We start from the raw sequence: 18,157 nt of genomic DNA, 5'->3' as shown, positions 1-18,157 counted from the left end.
AAGATTCATGTTGTTCAGTCTAGTCTTGATGAATGCTTATCATAAGTCAAGTGCATACCACGGTTAGACAGTGCATGCAAGATCTCAACCTGACGCTTTGAGAATTCCTTGTCTCTGCAGATGCTGCTTGACTTGTTGAGTTAATTCAGTAGTTCCTTTTTATACACACCAGAGTGGGGTAAACATAATTTTGGCTGATTTGGCACTTTTTATTCTTCCTTTCTAATGGAAAATGGAAGTGGATTTGTACCCTCAGGTAACCATGAAACATTTATTTTCATTGCTTTTAGAATCAATGGACGAATGTACCACCAATTGTAATGGGAATGGAGAATGCATCTCTGGCCGCTGTCAATGTTTTCCAGGATTTGTTGGGCCTGACTGTGCAAGAGGTAAAACCAATTATGACAAGCTCAGAGCAAACGTGAATGTATTGTACTATGCAGTTGTTATTTATCAAACTGCACAGCAACTAGAACAAATTGAAGAGACAGCAGGGAATAATCTGCCAGGCTAGTGAGAGTCGGCAATAAAAGTTACTTTGCCAGCATTGCTGCCATCCTGGAAAAGTTATACTGAGGCAACAGTTCTTAAATTGGCTGCACTCATATACAAATTATCAAGGGGTTCTGAACATGGTGAATCATACTACAAGGAGCCAAAAGTATAAACTAGTACAAATGAAACTGATTCCTACTCATACCCAAAAACAAGACCAACGATCTCTTCAAATCATTCAACTGTTGCGACAAAGTGATTAATTTTTGACAGAGGTTTGGAAATCCCTACATAAAAGGCTACAATTAAGCATCTGAAATGGACAATTCATTAAATCAGGTGTCAGTCTGCTTATTATATTCTTTCGCTCAGCTCAAAGCTGGTTGTAAAGGAATACATATGTTAAAGGAAGATATCCCCAACAGCCTGAGTTGTGGTTCCTGTATTGACTCGTGCAGATCAGATTATGTTTAATACAAAGTAAACAAGTATCTCAGGAAAAAGAATAGGAAAGAAAATCTACAGAACTATAATCTTATGTCAAAAGGAAAATTGTTTTAAGCAAGTTTAAGTTTAACAGGGAAGTTAGTGCAAAAGATAGTAGGAGATTTAAACATCTTCTCTATGAAAGGAACTGTGTTCCCTCTCACTGTGAAGGTTACTAGCACCAATTTTCTTCACCAGTGGCTTTTCTATTCTCTTTGTTCTGTTTGTTGAGCATAACCTAAAGAGATTGCTAGCCTGCTGGAGTGAGATAATTGTACCTCTGTGCAGGTTTGGTCTGTGGGCTTCATAAACTGAGGATGTACCAGGAGTATTTAGCAGCTTCTATAGTATCCTCTTAATACTCACTTCAATACATTGCATTAACAATCCTTCCGTTAAAGATCACACCCTTTGGTTACTTAAACTGTGCAAGATTATGTGTCATTAATTGTACTTACCTTCCATATTTTTAACTCCAATGCGATCCATATTGAATGTGTGGAATAGGTGGATGATCTTTTGAACATATTTAGCATGAATGATGAAATGGAGATTTCACATATGCTGCTCCTCCTGGCATCTTACATGAAGATCATTTTCAATGAAGGGTTTGAATTGAGATATCTTTGGAAATTATTAGTTTCTGTGATTGGGATGACAAAGGTATTTTTTCATGGGAGCTTACTTATGTCCATGTTGCAGTCCTCACTTCCTTGAGTTAATTACAGTCATTCTCCCAAGTTTTGTTACATTCAAGGCAGGGGTCATTAAATATATGTAGATATTAAGGGAGCTGAAGAATATGGTCTCAGTCACAAGATTGCTCTTATAAACTGAAAATAGTTAAATTTTATATATATATATCAGAAAAAATAGGATATGAAGATAGGGTGGGCAAATGTCATTGAGGTAGTAAACCTGCTGTGGTTTTGTCGAATGTGGCACAGCGCAAAGAGGCCAAGTTAGCTAATTCTATTTCTTCTGATCTTATGTTTGGCAATGTGTTCAGCTTTCCTCATTCATAATGCAGTATGAACAAATGGTGTAAAATGATTAAAACAAGACTCCTGAGTCACTTACTTCACACAGTGAGAAGCTAAGCCACACAGCTGAAGCATGATCTCGGGTCTAGCTGTTATTTGATCTCATTCGGAGTTTTACCATTGGTCTCAAGAAGTCAGTGCCTTATTGATGAAGGAGAGTTTCTTGGATTAGGTTGCTGAATGGTGGCCTTTTCTTCTGAACTGGCAACGAATCATGTCCTTCAGCAAAGAGGAAAAAGTATTTAAAAATTAAATAAGCAAATATTCACACTTACACTCAAATTCAAAATTTTCAAATAACAGGGCTGTTGTAATACTTTGGCAAGTCGCTCTGGCATGTAGTCTTAAAAATGTACCGAATATTGAAAGGCCTAGGCAGAATGGAGACAGGCAGGATGTTTCTAATAAGACCAGAAGACATTACAGCAGAATTAGGCCATTGAGTCTGCTCTACCATTTGATCGTGGGTGATCAGTTTGCCTCTCAACCCCATTTTTTTGCCCTCTCCTTTAACCTTTCATGCCCTGACTTATTAAGAATCTATCAACCTTTCCCTTAAATACACTCAATGACCTGGCCTCCACAGCTGCCTGTGACAACAAATTCCACAGATTTGCCACCTAAAAAAATCCCTCCTCATCTCTGTTCAAAATGGTGTTCCCTCTATTCTGAGGTTGTACCCTCTGAGCCTAGACTCCTCCAATATAGGAAACATCCTCTCCACATCCACTCTATCTATGCCTTTCAACATTCAGTAGATTTCAAAGAGATCCCACCTCAGTCCTTTAAGTTCCAGCGGGTAAAGACCCAGAGCCATCAAATACCTTTCAATAAGCCTTTCAATCCCAGAATCATTTTAGTGAACCTCCTTTGAACCCTCTCCAATGTCAGCACTTCCTTTCTTAGATAAAGGGCCCAAATACTGTTCCCAATACGTCAAGTGAGGAATTTGTAGAATGGCCAGAAGATGGCTTTTTAGAGTAGCTTGTAGTTGACCCCACTATGGGAAAGGTAAATCTGGACCATGTGTTGTGTAATGAACCAGATTTGATTAGGGAGCTTTCAGTAAGGAACCCTTAGGAGGCAGTTCTCATAATATGATAGAATTCATCCTGCAGTTTGAGAAGGAAAAGCTAAGATGGTGATACAGCTGGTCAGGTGCTCCTGTAAAATTGGTGAGACTGATGGTGGGAGGGCAGTGGGAGCCTCGCATCTAATGCATCAAGCGTTGTGGGTGAAAAGTAGGAGAAAGGTGTTGAAAGGGAAAATAAATTAGCCATGATTGAGTGCAGAGCAGACTCAATGGGCCAACCAGCCTAATTCTACTCCAAAGTTTTATGGCTTTATATTCTAACCTTCTAAACAGAACACAAAAGAAACTGTGTCCATTCATGGTTATCTCCTAATGCAATGTTATATTTACCTGATTAACACAATTTGCAATTCTATTAACATTCAAGCTACTGATGACATCATAAAGCATAGAGAATGAGTTTTAAAGGTGTTAGTAGGTGTAGGTTTAATATTTTTTCTCTTTTGCAGACTCCTGCCCTGTCCTGTGTAGTGCGAATGGTCAGTATGAGAAAGGTCACTGCTTATGCCACAATGAATGGAAGGGGCCAGAATGTGATGTGCCAGGGGATCAGTGCATTGATCCAAGCTGTCATGGTCATGGCACATGTGTCGCAGGGATATGCATCTGTATTCCCGGCTATCGTGGAGAAAGTTGTGAAGAAGGTGAGCCAACCTGGAACAAAATATTTTTGGCTGGAAGATTGTTCACAAGTCTTAGAAGAGCTTTTGGAAGTTAACTCAAGTTAAATAATTCTGCTTACTTTTCTCGGTGCCCATTGCAAAATTAATTCCCACGTTTTTTAACAGGGTTTTAATACTCCTTGGCAATTTTCCCAGAATAAATCCCCCCTCATATGATATTAGTACGATGCATCTATGGAGATTTCTGACCTCTCTGCTTCGAAAAATGACATTTCCAATTGCTCAGAACAACCATGCTTTATTGATCTTGTATTCACTGAGACCACGGTGATTTGAAGACACAGCGTTCAGACGGCATTCTTTGTCATCACTGATACCTATGACAGCCTAAGACTAGCATTCAATGTGCCACAGCTACTTTCCCCATAGAGGACCAGATGAAAGTACATAAAACAATAAGACACAGATGAAGAATTAGGGCATTCGGCCCATCAGGTTCACCATTTCATCATGGCTGATCCATTCCCCTCATTCTCTTGCCTTCTCCCTGTAACTTTTCATGCCTTGACTTATCAAGAAAATGTCAGCCTCCACCCAAATACATCTAATTACCTGGCTCCCACAGCTGCCTGTGGCAATAAATTCCACAGATTTACCACATTCTTGCTGAAAAAAAATTACTCCTTATCTCCATTCTAAATGGACATCTCTCTATTCTGAGGTTGTTCCCTCTGCTCTTAGGCTTCCCCACAACAGAAAACATCCTCTAATGAGGCCTTTCAGCATTTAATATGTTTCAGTGAGACACCCCCTCATCCTTCTAAGTTCCAGCAAGTACATGCCCAGAGCCATATAACCATATAACAATTACAGCACGGAAACAGGCCATCTCCTGCCTTCTAGTCCATGCCGAATGCTTACTCTCACCTAATCCCACTGACCCACACTCAGCCCATAACCCTCCATTCCTTTCCTGTCCATATACCTATCCAATTTTGCTTTAAATGACAATACCGAACTTGCCTCTACTACTTCTACTGGAAGCTTGTTCCACACAGCTACCACTCTCTGAGTAAAGAAATTCCCCCTCATGTTACCCTTAAACATTTGCCCCCTAAGTCTCAACTCATGTCCTCTTGTTTGAATCTCCCCTACTATCAATGGAAAAAGCCTATCCACGTTAACTCTATCTATCCCCCTCATAATTTTAAATACCTCTATCAGGTCCTCCCTCAACCTTCTACGCTCCAAAGAAAAAAGACCTAACTTGTTCAAGCTTTTTCTGTAACTTAGGTGCTGAAACCCAGGTAACATTCTAGTAAATCTTCTCTGTACTTTCTCTATTTTGTTGATATCTTCCCTATAATTCAGAGAACAGAACTGTACACAATACTCTAAATTCGGCCTTACCAATGCCTTGTACAATTTTAACATTACAGACAGACAGACAGACAGACATACTTTATTGATCCCGAGGGAAATTGGGTTTCGTTACAGTCGCACCACTAGGAACGAGACATCCCAACTCATATACTCCATGCTCTGATTTATAAAGGCCAACATACCAAAAGCTTTCTTCACCACCCTATCCACATGAGATTCCACCTTCAGGCAACTATGCACCATTATTCCTAGATCACTCTGTTCTACTGTATTCTTCAATGCCCTACCATTTACCACATATGCCCTATTTGGATTATTCCTACCAAAACGTAGCACCTCACACTTATCAGCATTAAACTCCATCTGCCATCACTCAACCCACTCTTCTCACTGGCCTAAATCTCTCTGCAAACTTTGAAAACCTACTTCATTATCCACAACTCCACCTACCTTAGTATCATCTGCATACTTACTAATCCAATTTACCACCCCATCATCCTGATCATTAATGTATATGACAAACAACATTGGACCCAGTGCAGATCCTTGAGGCACACCACTAGTCACCAGCCTCCAACCTGAAAACAGTTATCCATCACTACTCTCTGCTATCTCCCATCCAGCCACTGTTGAATCCATTTTACTACTTCAATATTAATACCTAACAATTGAATCTTCCTAATAACCTTCCATGCGGAACCTTGTCAAAGGCCTTACTGAAGTCCATATAGACAACATCCACTGCTTTACGCTCATCAACTTTCCTCGTAACCTCTTCAAAAACTTCAATAAGATTTGTCAAACATGACCTTCCATGAATAAATCCATGTTGTCTGTTCCTAATCAGACCCTGTCTATCCAGATAATTATATACACCATCTCTAAGAATACTTTCCATTAATTTGCCCACCACTGACGTCAAACTGACAGGCCTATAATTGCTAGGTTTACTCTTAGAACCCTTTTTAAACAATGGAACCACATGAGCAATACGCCACGTTTCTAATGATATTTGAAATATTTCTGTCAGAGCCCCTGCTATTTCTACACTGACTTCCTTCAAGGTCCTTAGGAACATCCTGTCGGGACCCGGAGATTTGTCCACTTTTATATACCTTAAAAGCGTGAGTACTTCCTCCTCTTTAATTGTCATAGTTTCCATAACTTCTCTACTTGTTTCCCTTACCTTACACAATTCAATATCCTCCTGATAACCCTTTCATTCCTGGACTCATTCTTGTGAACCTCCTCTGAACCCTCTCCAATGTCAGCACATCCTTTCTTAGCTAAGAACCCCAAAATTGTTCACAATTCTCCAAGTAAGGCCTCACCAGGGCCTTGTAAAGCCTCAGCATTACGTCCTTATTTTTATATTCCGGTCCTCTTGAAACGAATGTTAATTTGCATTGCGTTCCTCAGCACCGTTTCAACCTATAAATTGACCTTTAAGGAATCCTGCAAAGGAATCCCGCAAAGGAATCCCAAAACCTTTTGCACCTCAGATTTCTGAATTTTCTCCCTGTATGGAAAACAGCTACGCTTTTATTCCCTCTACCAAAATGCATGACCGTATACTTCCTAACACTGTATTTCATCTGCCACTTCTTTGCACATTTCCTAATCTGCCTAAGTCCTTCTGCAGCTTCTCTGCCTTCTCAACACTATCTGCCCCTCCTACTATCTTCATATTTTCTGCAAACTTGACCAAGAAGCCATGAATTCCATCATCCAAATCATTGACATGTAGCACAAAGAGAAATTGTCTCAATACAGATCACAGTAGAAAACCATTAGTCACTGACAGCCAATCAGAAAAAGCTCCTTTATTCCCACTCTTTGCATTCTGCCTACCAGCCAATGCTCTATCCATTCTACTATCTTTCATGTAATGCCATGGGCACTTAACTGGCTAAGCAGCCTCAAGCGTGGCATCTTGTCAAAGGCCTTCTGAAAATCTAAGTACACAACATCTATTGATTCTTCTTTGTCTATCTTACTTGTTATTTCCTCAAAGAATTTCAAAAGGTTGGTCAGGCAAGATTTTCTCTTAAGGAAATGATACGGACTTTGGCCTATTCTTTCATGTGCCTCCAAGTACCCCGAAACCTCATCCTTAACAATCGACTCCAACATCTTCCCAACCACTGAAGTTAGGATAACTGGCCTACAGGATAATTTCCTTCTCCCCTCCTCCCTTCTTGAAGAATGGAGTGAGATTTGCAATTTTCAAGTCCTCCAGAAACATGCCTGATTCTAGAAATTCTTGAAAGATCATTACTAATACTTCCACAATCTCTTCAGCTCTTTCATAACCCTCAGGGTGTAGTCCATCTGGTTCAAGTAACTTATCTACCTTCACACCTTTCAGTTTCCCAAGCACCTTCTCCTTAGTAATAGCAACTGCACTCACTTCTTACCCCTGACACTTTTGAAATTCTGGCATAGTGCATCAGTCTTCCATATGATGACAAATGAAAAAAACTTATTCAGTTCATCGACCATTTTCTTGTCCTCCATTGCTATCTCTCCAGTGTCATTTTCCAGCAGACTACTCTTCCAGTCTTTTATTCTTTATATATCTTTAAGTCTGAAATATCTGCAAGCCCATTCATCGTTCACCTTCATGTTTCATGTTTTTCCTCCTTTTGGCTTTTTTAGTTGCCTTCTGTTAGTTTTCAAGAGCTCCTCTCTCATACCTCCATAATTCCTTTTGCCTGACTGGTATGTCTGACTTTAGCTTCTCCTTTTCAAAATTCAGCGTGAATTCGATCATGTTATGATCACTTTCCCCTAAGGGTTCTTTTATCTTAAGCTGTCAAATAAATTCTGGTTCCTTGCATAACACCCAATCCAGAACAGTCAATCCACTAGTAGGCTTAACCCAGCTGCTCTAAAAAAGCCATGTCTTAAACATTCTACAAATACTCTCTCTTTAGATCCAGCACCAACCAGATTATTCCAATCTACCTGCATATTTAAACATCCTATTACTATCATAACATTGTTCTTTTGATATGCCTTTTCTATCTCCCATTGTAATTTGTAGGCCATGTTCGGTTACTGTTCATATGCCTCTATATAACTCCAATCAAGGTCTTTTTACCCTTGCAGTTTCTTAACTCTACCCATAAGGAATCTACATCTTTCAATCTTATGTCTTCCTCAGGTTCAGATGTAACCCATTCTTTTGTACAGGACATACTCTTCCTAGAAGAGATATTCTTACGTTCACAGGCACGTGCCATGGCAGAAATCCAGAGATTACAACCTTTGAGTTCATGCTTTTCCGCTTTCTACCTAGCTCCCTAAAACCTCTCTTCAGGATCTCCTCTCATTTCCTACCTTTGACATCGGTGTCAATATGTACCAAGATTTCTGACTACTCACCCTTCCCCATTAGAATGCCCTGGACCCGATCTGAGATGTCCCTGACCCTGGCCTCTGAGAGACAACATATCATCCAGGTGTTCATATCGTGTCCACAGAGACTTGTGTCTACTCCTCTAACTACGGAATCCCCTATTACTACTGCAGTCATCTTCTCCCCCTTCCTTACTGAGCCACAGCATCAGACTCAGAGACCCGGTCACCGCAATCCCCCCCAGCAGTTTGTCCCCGCAAACAGTATCCAAAGTGGTATACTTATTATCGAGGGTAACAGCCACAGGGTTACCCTGTACTGACCGCCCATTTACTTTCCCCCTCCTGCAGTTCACCCTGCCTCTTGCAAATCAGGGGTGACTACCTCCCTGTAGCTGCTATCTGTCACCTCCTCAGTTTCCCATATGAGCTGAAGGTCATCAAGCTGCATCTACAGTTTCTTAACACATCCTCAGAGGAGCTGCAGCTTGCTGCTCCTGATGCAGATGTGGTTAACCGGGAGGCTGGAAGACTCCCCGAATTCCCACATCTCACACAAGTCAAGTCACTTTTTATTGTCATTTCGACCATAACTGCTGGTACAGTGCATAGTAAAAACGAGACAATGTTTTTCAGGACCATGGTGCTACATGAAACAGTACAAAAACTACACTGAACTACGTGAAAACAACACAGAAAAAAACTACACCAGACTACAGACCTATTCAGGACTGCATGAAGTGCACAAGACAGTGCAGGCATTACAATAAATAATAAACAAGACAATAGGCACAGCAGTTGTCAGTAAGTTGGTGTCAGTCCAGTCTCTGGGTATTGAGGAGACTGATAGCTTGGGTGAAGAAACTGTTACATAGTCTGGTCATGAGAGCTTGAATGCTCTGGTGTCTTTTCCCAGATGGCAGGAGGGAGAAGAGTTTGTATGAGGGGTGCGTGGGGTCCTTCATAATGTTGTTTGTCTTGCGGATGCAGCGTGTAGTGTAAATGTCCGTCATGGTGGGAAGAGAGACCCCGATGATCTTCTCAGCTGACCTCACTATCCGCTGCAGGTACTTGCAATTTCTGAAATTGGCAGTGATGCAGCTCCTCAGGATGCTCTCAATACAACCCCTGTAGAATGTGTTGAAGATGGGGGGATGGGAGATGGACTTTCCTCAGCCTTTGCAGAAAGTAGAGATGCTGCTGGGCTTTCTTTGCTATGGAGCTGGTGTTGAGGGACTAGGTGAGATTCTCTGCCAAGTGAACAGCAAGAAATTTGGTGCTCTTAACGATCTCTACCGGGGACCATCGATGTTCAGCGGGGAGTGGTCACTCAGTGTCCTCCTGGAGTCAACAACCATCTCTTTTGCTTTGTTCACATTCAGAGACAGATTGTTGGCTTTGCACCTGTCTGTTAGCCTCTGCACCTCCTCTCTGTAAGCTGACTCATCGTTCTTACTGATGAGATCCACCACGGTCGTGTCATCGGCGAACTTGATGATGTGGTTTGAGTTGTGTGTTGCAGCACAGTCATGGGTCAGCAGAGTGAACAGCAGTGGACTGAGCACTCAGCCCTGGGGGGCCCCCGTGCTCAGTGTGATGGTGTTGGAGATGTTGCCTCTGATTCGGACTGACTGAGGTCTCCCAGTCAGACAACATAGCCCCTGGAACCATTCTCACTGCTCTAACTATGTATGAACAGATGAAGAATAAAGAAGAAGAAGCTTATCTTATCTCGCCCAAGCCTGTTCTTGCCAAAGCCTCCCCACTAACACTGGTCCACTCCAAAAATGGCCACTCCGTTTGTCCCTGCCTTTTATTTTTTGCAATTTGATTTGATTAGGCCACTGGAAAACAACGAAAGCCCATGATCACTCCTTTTAAAATCTCACTCACTAACCTATGAGCCACTTCCTCTCTTGCTCCTGATTTGATTTGGCCCAGAAAGGTAATCTCCAGTTTTTTGCAACAGGATCATCCCAAGCTGCTGCTGCTAATATCTATCACATCTCACAGTTTGCTGCTGAACGATAAATCAGAGAACTTAATTCTCAAGAAGAGACATCATCCCACAGGAATAAATTAAATATGATGACCAAAAACACTTGACTGCTTCTCACACTTCACCAATTCTGAAATTCACTGAGAGCTGTCCTTATAGAAACCTCCCTGACAACTTCTTCCCAGAGTTTGTCTGGTTGTCTCTGTAGCTGTTTCCTGCACTAACCCCTTCCAGCACCACCTCGGTATACATGGATGAACAAACAACGTTCCTTCTGTGGGCACTGTTCTTCAACAACCTGTTCACGCTTCTCTGATTCCTTGGAAGCATGCTCCCAACACCCTCTCTATCCTCGGAGCATCCATCCACTCACTGGCGACATGCCTCATTGCTGCAAGTGTTACTTCTGATGTGGCAGATCCCTTTAAAAGCAGTGAACATAGCTCATATTGCAACAACTGTGAAAATTTTGCAATCAGATAGCCCTCTGAAGTCAACAATATCAGTTTCAGCGTGGCATTATGAAAGTCTGCAATGCTGATCTCTGACTCTCATGTGTAAAATCTTTGCTCTTCATGCAATTTTTCATGAATGCTGTTTCAACTCAGAAAAATCCACTGCTCAATTTCTACGCCTTTGTGAGTTGCCTAAGTTCTTTCATATCATATAATAATTAAGAAACACAGTGGTTGCAGATTCCCTGATTACAATGGAGATAAAAATTTAATTCTTGTTGTGTTAGCACTGATGGCACATTAAAGAATGTTTGCTTACTCTCCTAAATTTGTTGGAAACCAAAGCTGATTGCTGTATTTTGAACCTGGAGTTGGCATTTTGTTTACCTTTTGGGAGAAGGGAAGTATTCCAGAACTATTTCTCCGGTTAGCAATCTCTGTGCAGAATGCATATTTGTTGACATCAGGTAAAGATTAAATTACATTCTGTTGTGTTCCCTCTATAATTAAAATAGCCTGACAACATTCATTGCCTGGACTCTGAGGGTGAAATGCTGAAGTGTTATTTGTACTATTGGGCAGTATTCCAACATCTTTGGTGAGGGGAAGGTAGTGGAGGAAACTAATCATTCATTGATTGTAGAAACTCAAGTATATTGTAATTGTTGGCAAGTGATAACTGCTTGAATTCATTAAGAACCAGACATTCCATGTACCTCCAAGCAAGATTGCATCATAAATTAAAACTCATGGCATTATCTCTTCACTGTTACATGTCACATTCAATTATTTACCGACATATTCTGATTTTCCTTCCAAATACTTTGAAAGACAGACAAACCTTTACTAAGAAGGCTGCTAAGCATAAACCAGCTTTTTCTTTCCTCAGGTATAACATTCTGATCCAACATTGTCTTTATGGACAGCCCTTCATGCAAACATCATTTGATATTTATTTTCTAATGAACACAAAAATCACTATTTTGTGCTGGGATCTATTTTTCACCATGATCTAAGTGAAAAGCAGTATTAGAAAATTGTTCCATGGAAGGTGATAAGTTCGATGTTGAGGGATAATGCACAACATGCCAGCATGCAAGATATTCAACTTAACTTTATTGGTAACTATACTTGTACAGTATCTGAACTCTTCCTATGTGGGCGTGGCTAACTAAGTCGCATAGTAATTATCTATTAACTACCCCATCACCCCTTTTTGAAAAAAAATTGTACTTCTAAAGTGCTGGAGCTTTTAAAAAGCATTAAGTTAGATAAGTTGGACAGGTTCAGATGAGATATACCCCAGGCTACTGTGGGAAGCAAGAAAGGAGATTACTGAGCCTCTGGCAATGATCTTTGAATCATCTATAAGGATGAGAAGTACCAGAGGATTGGAGGGTTGCAAATATTGTTCCTTTGTTCAAGAAAGAGAGTACAGAAAACCCAGGCATTTATAGACCAGTGAGTCTTATTCAGTGGTGGGCAAGTTAACACCATAGGACCATAAGATATAGGAGCAGAAGTAGGCTACTTGGCCCATTGAGTCTGCTCTGCCATTCAATCGTGGGCTGATCCAATTCTTCCAAAACTGCTGCTAAGAATGTAGAGGACAGCTTGGACACCACAACATTGCATGAATAGTAAGCCACAGTGAGAAGATATTTGTCTCTCTTCAGTTCGAAAATGTAGGTGCCTGCAAATTGCTATAGAAGATCTTAGAATTCTGTGGGAATAAAAGATTCAATGTGATTTTTGTGCAGCTTTCTTCATGTTTCACATTGCTTTACATAATCTTCCTGCTGTGTGCTCAGACCAGGCCACCACATGTATCGCCTTCATGTCCTTGGTGGAGATGACTAATAATTTTGACATGCATGGAAATAGGAATGACAAGTCTTGAGCTCTTTAGCAGCAAACCATCAAGAAAGACCATAAGGTATAGGGGCAGATTTAGGCCATTTGGCCCATCGAGTCTGCTCCACCAGTTCATCATTGCTGATCCATTTTCCCTCTCAGCCCCAATCTCCTGCCTCCTCCCCATATCCATTCATGCCATGACTAATCAAGAATCTATCAATCACTTAAATACTGTCAATGACTTGGCCTCTACAGCTGCCTGTAGCAATACATTCTGCAGATTAATCACTCTCTGACTAAAGAAATTCCTCATCTCTGTTCTAAAAGGACAATCCTCTATTCTGAGGCTGTGTCCTCTGGTCAAACTCCCCCACCATAGGAAACATCCTCTCCACATCCACTCTATCAAGGCCTTTTACAATTCAATAGGTTTCAATGAGGTCACCTCCTCATTCTTCTGAATTCCAATGAGTACAGGCCCAGAGCCATCAAACACTCTTCATACGACAAGCCTTTCCATCCTGGAATCATTTTTCTAGACCTTCTTTCAACCTTTTCCAATGTCAGCCTATCCTTTCTTAGATAAGAGGCCTAAAATTGCTCACAATACTCCGAGTGGGTCCTCACAAATGCTTTATAAAGCCTCAACATTACATTTTTGTGTTTATATGATAGTCCTCTCGAAATGAATGCTTTTTGGAACACCTGACCAACCATGCTCACAGTGTTGCATAACCTTGCTGCAGGCTTGGTCCTTTTTCAACTCAGCGTGGATTTCATCCAGTTTGCTCTATGATACAGGAAAGCGTTCACGTACCTGAGCTAAGTAGATGTGGATATCTTTCAGGAGGGTGGGGTGAGCTTCTGTCCACTCACTTTTACATGGCATCCTCAACTAGGTGTCTGGTTTAATAAAACATTTGCCAATGTCAGAACAGTATTGTATAACCCTCATTTTGAATTTTTGCAGATGTGGAGGTAAGTTGTCGAAGTGTTTTGAGCTGAGCAGGCTGTCAAGTGGTTTGTGGTGTGTTTCAAGTAGGAATTTAGTGCCCATCAAGTTGCAGCTGAAGTGTTCACAAGGCCATAAGAGAGCCAACGGCTCATTTTCGATTTAGGCGTGATGCGGTTCAGTAAGGGGCAGTGCTCTTGAAGCATATGCACTGGTTTTCATACACCATTGCAGTATCAAATGAGCACTTCCCATAGGTCGAAGGAAGAGATATCTACCGAGACTTTGGTTGCTTTGTTTAGATCACAGAAAGCCAATGTTGGTGGAAAGATAACCTTTGCTTTAAGTGATGAGAATGACTTTTCCTGTGGTGCATCTCAGGTCCAAACGTTTCTCTGAGAGGGGACATCATGCAGTGGCTTTGTTTTATCTGCCAGACCTGGAATGAACTTCCCCAGCCGCTTTGCCATGCCAGTGGAACTGTGGATCTCCGATACATTTGTAGCTTGTTCCATCTTCCTAAATGCTGCCAGTTTTTTTGAATATGGTTGAGCTCCCTCTGAGAACAGCTGGTGGCCAAAGGACTTCCCCTCCAAATTTTCAAATTCACATTTCTTTTTGTTCAGGGTGATCCCTGCCTGTTTCATTTTCTCCAAGATGACTGCCACTCTTTTATCATGTTTCTCACTTGAGCCTCTGAAGATGAGTATACCATCCATGTGGCAGTCTTCCAGTCCCTCCAAAATTTGCTTCATACTCATCTGAAAGAGTTCAGGGGCTGATGAGATGCCAAAAGGGAGTCTCTTGAAGGCATAGCGTCCATATGGTGTGATAAAGGCTGTGAGCTTCTGTGACTCAGGAGCTAAACGGATCTGCCAGAACCTTCAATTTGCATCTAATTTGGTGAAGAACTTTGTTTCACCCTGCATACCCAATGTGTGCTCAACAGAGGGCAGAATAATCTTCTCACACCTCACTGAATTATTCAACTTTGTTAGATCAACACAGACCCTCACTGTGCCATCTGGTTTAGAAACAGGAACAATGCTTACACTCCAGTCAGTAGGTCCATTCACTCTAGTTATGATGTCAAGCACCTCTGTTCACTTAAGTTCAGCTTTGACTTTGTTCATCAATTGGACTGGTATACACCTCACTATGGGCAGAGAGTAGGGTGTCATTCCTGGCCTCAGTTGGATAAAATTATCTTCTTTCAGTACCCCAGGCCAGTGAACAAATCTGGGTACTTCTCCTGCCATTGAACATTGTTCAGCAAATCCAATCTGTAATGAGAATCAGCTTCTTGATGATATACCATTCCAGTAGTGGTAAGAAGAGATTCTAAACAACATAGACATCCTCTTTTAACTGTTTCTCAGTTTTATGGATGTTAGTAGTTAATATTCGTTTCACACCGAGCTTATGTTTCTATAGCCCCATAAGCACTTTCTTTGTTGGGTTTAATGTAATGCCTGTTTTCTTCATCAGTTTTGTGAACAGACATTCAGGAATGACTGTGACATGTGCTCAGTGTCCATTTTAAATGTCATTTTGCAACTGAACCAGCCTTGTCTATTTGAATCTAAAGCCCCAAGGAAAGCTCTCTCTTCGTCTGAATCATGGTCTTCTTTGACCTCCTGAAGAACTGTGTGACTGACTCTGGCTTTTTTAATTACCAACTCTATTGCATTGGTGGGATTTCTGGACAGAGCCCTTTGATGTGGAATGGAGACTTGCCACATCTCCTACAGTTGGACATTTTACCTGCTTTTTGTTTCACTTGTCTGTTTTGTTTGAGCTGAACTTTATTGTCACCTCCTTCTGTAGTCTTTTTGATTGCACCTTGTCTGTACCCTTTAGCTCAGGGTCATTTTTGTGCCTGAGTTCTGCCTGTTGCTGGTGAACATTCTCACTCTGCCTGATCATAGTAATAGCTTTCTCTAGTGTGAGATTTGACTGCAACAGAAGTCTTGCTGACAATTTAGTGTCTAGTAACCTGACAATAATCCTGTCTCTAATGAGTTTATCTCTCAGATTTCTATATACACGGTAATCTGACATGGTGATACAATGCAATGATGAAGCCATTTACACTTTCATCTGGCTCCTGTTTTCTGGAGTTGAACTTTTCCCTCTAATATACCGTATTTCACTTCCCTGTGAAATACTCTTTGAATCCTGCTTTGTATTCCTTTCTCTAAGCATCTGTCAGTCCTAATCCACCTGTGATGTTGTCTGCTTAGTCGCGTATGCAGTATATCAGTGTGCCTACTTGAATCTCTTCTGAAGCTTGAGTGAGGTTGCTTACAAAACTAAATCTCTCAAAGCACCTGAACCATCTCTCAAAGTCCCCTGATTTAGAGAAATCAAAAGTCTGAGGGGAGGAGAGTGTGCTTTATTAGCTAAGTAGGTGTAGGTATTGAAGGTATTTGCTCCATTTTTCTGTTTTTTTTTGTCTATTTACTATTTTATTTATTTCAACTACATGAGAACTTGACTGACTTCTGTGCCTTCTCTGCTGTGTCAGTGTCTCTGTGCACTTCCTCAGGCTTGTGGCACACAGATTATTACAGTTTATCCACCTTTGGCTGTAGCATCAAGACATTGCCTAGCAACCCTGGCTAGTTCTGAGTTCATGCAGTACAACTAGCATAGGATGTTTAGGTTGATAAGTCTCTGGATATTTTTCATAAATATATACGAATGAAAACAGTCTTGCTGTAAATTCTTGCTTGATGGGGTTCTTAGCACCAATCCATTGATGATCAACTACTTCTGACACGATGTTTTGTTTGATATTGAGGGATAGTGCAGAGCACACCAGGATGCCAGCATGCAGGATATTCAACTGAACTTTATTGATAACCATGTTTCAACAGTATGTGAACTCCTCCCATGGGGGAGAGGCTAATTGAGTGGCACAGGAATAACATACTAACTACCACCACAGAAGTCAGTAATATTTAAATCTTGAACCATAGAAGCATGCTTACTTCTCCTAGAGATATATTCCTATGCAAATGAAAAAATCCGCACAGTGGTTACTTGTTCATTTTCTAGTTGGAAGGATTTTAGTAAGATGCTAATCTCACAGTATGATCTGTAATTGATCCACTTTGTTCTTCATTACCCCCTTCTTACAATCTATATCATCAGTTTGTTGATTAAGCCTCCTGTGCATCTCATCTTGTTCTACAGTCAATGTTTAACCTTCAGCCAAAATCGACTGAATGCTGGAAATAAAACCTTACACATGAATGCTACAGAAGAAAAGTTGCTGAGTTTCTATTTACCCAGTTTCAATTCCACCACCACACCTGTCCGCTACCCCTAACCCCCCATTAATTAAGTTTCTGTTTCTATCTGCTCATCACCCACACAGCTATCCACTTGATTTTCATCTCCCTTGGCAAACTTTTCTTATTCCCTTCCTTAGCTAGTTCCATTTGTCCATCATCTCTTTCTGTCTATTTCCACTTATCACCTTCCATTCTCTTTACCATCCCTCTCACCCCTTCATACTAGCTATTTTCCTTGATGCAGGGCCTCAATCCAAAATGGCAACCAGCTCTTTGCCGTTTGACCTACTGAGATCCACCAATAGTTTGCTCTTTACTCACAATTCCAGCATCTGCAGTCCCTGTACCTCCAAATATCATTGTATTATCTACAACAGAAGATGACTCTGATATTGTTCTATGTGATTTTTCTGCCTTAATTCTACTTTTAATCCTTTTAATTAATATGTAATGCTCATGTGAATGCTTACTGTAGCAATTAAGTAAGAAAGTTGGGAGTATAGTAAACCTCAGCAACTCCACAGAGATTCTGCCAAGATCAGACATCTGCTTCACACTTTGTCCATGCTTCCTTTCACTGAAGTCATACACATTACCTTCAGAGACTGCCTATGTTAATTTTCTTACTCCGCTAACAGTGCCATTTATGCTTCATCCTACTAAAGTGATATTGAGTAGAAACTCCACCTCTCCCAGACTGTAGAAATATACAGAACATTGCTATGCAATTATGGTTACTCTGCACCAAATGTGTTATACCTGCACCTTCACCTATTATTTTTTTAATCTGTAGCTCAGCTCTCTGACAGCTCATTGAGTTTATCCAATGTAAGTAGCACTTTCTGGAGGACAAGTAGGTTTTATGTTCTTCTCCAGATTTCTGAAGACTTAGCTTAGATGGTAATAGGATCAGTGGTATTAGATTTGTCTCCATCAGAATAAAAGGACACAAAAAAAACAAGCAGGAGGAGTTCACTTGGACTCTCAAGCCCACCATGCCTTTCAATACGATCATGGCTGATCTGCCCCAGACCTTAACTCCCTTCTGCACCGTTTTCACATAGTTTTCAATACCCCTCTCAATATCTCTTTTCAAATACCTCCAATAA

At 41.0% G+C, this 18,157-nt stretch overlaps 1 protein-coding gene across 1 annotated transcript in view; it reads left to right on the top strand.

Moving 5' to 3' along the window:
- Positions 1-18,157, top strand: part of LOC132398041 (teneurin-1-like) — a 742,532-nt gene that overhangs the window by 482,724 nt on the left and 241,651 nt on the right. The window contains exons 8-9 of the mRNA XM_059976960.1: positions 291-392; positions 3,570-3,764. Of these exons, the coding sequence (XP_059832943.1) occupies positions 291-392; positions 3,570-3,764 (297 nt within the window). The remainder of the gene's footprint in view (positions 1-290; positions 393-3,569; positions 3,765-18,157) is intronic.

This window comes from Hypanus sabinus, chromosome 8 (genome assembly GCF_030144855.1).
Source record: "Hypanus sabinus isolate sHypSab1 chromosome 8, sHypSab1.hap1, whole genome shotgun sequence".
Taxonomy (NCBI): domain Eukaryota; kingdom Metazoa; phylum Chordata; class Chondrichthyes; order Myliobatiformes; family Dasyatidae; genus Hypanus; species Hypanus sabinus.
The sequence above is the reverse complement of the archived record's forward strand: the minus strand, read 5'-3'. Positions and strand labels throughout refer to the sequence as shown.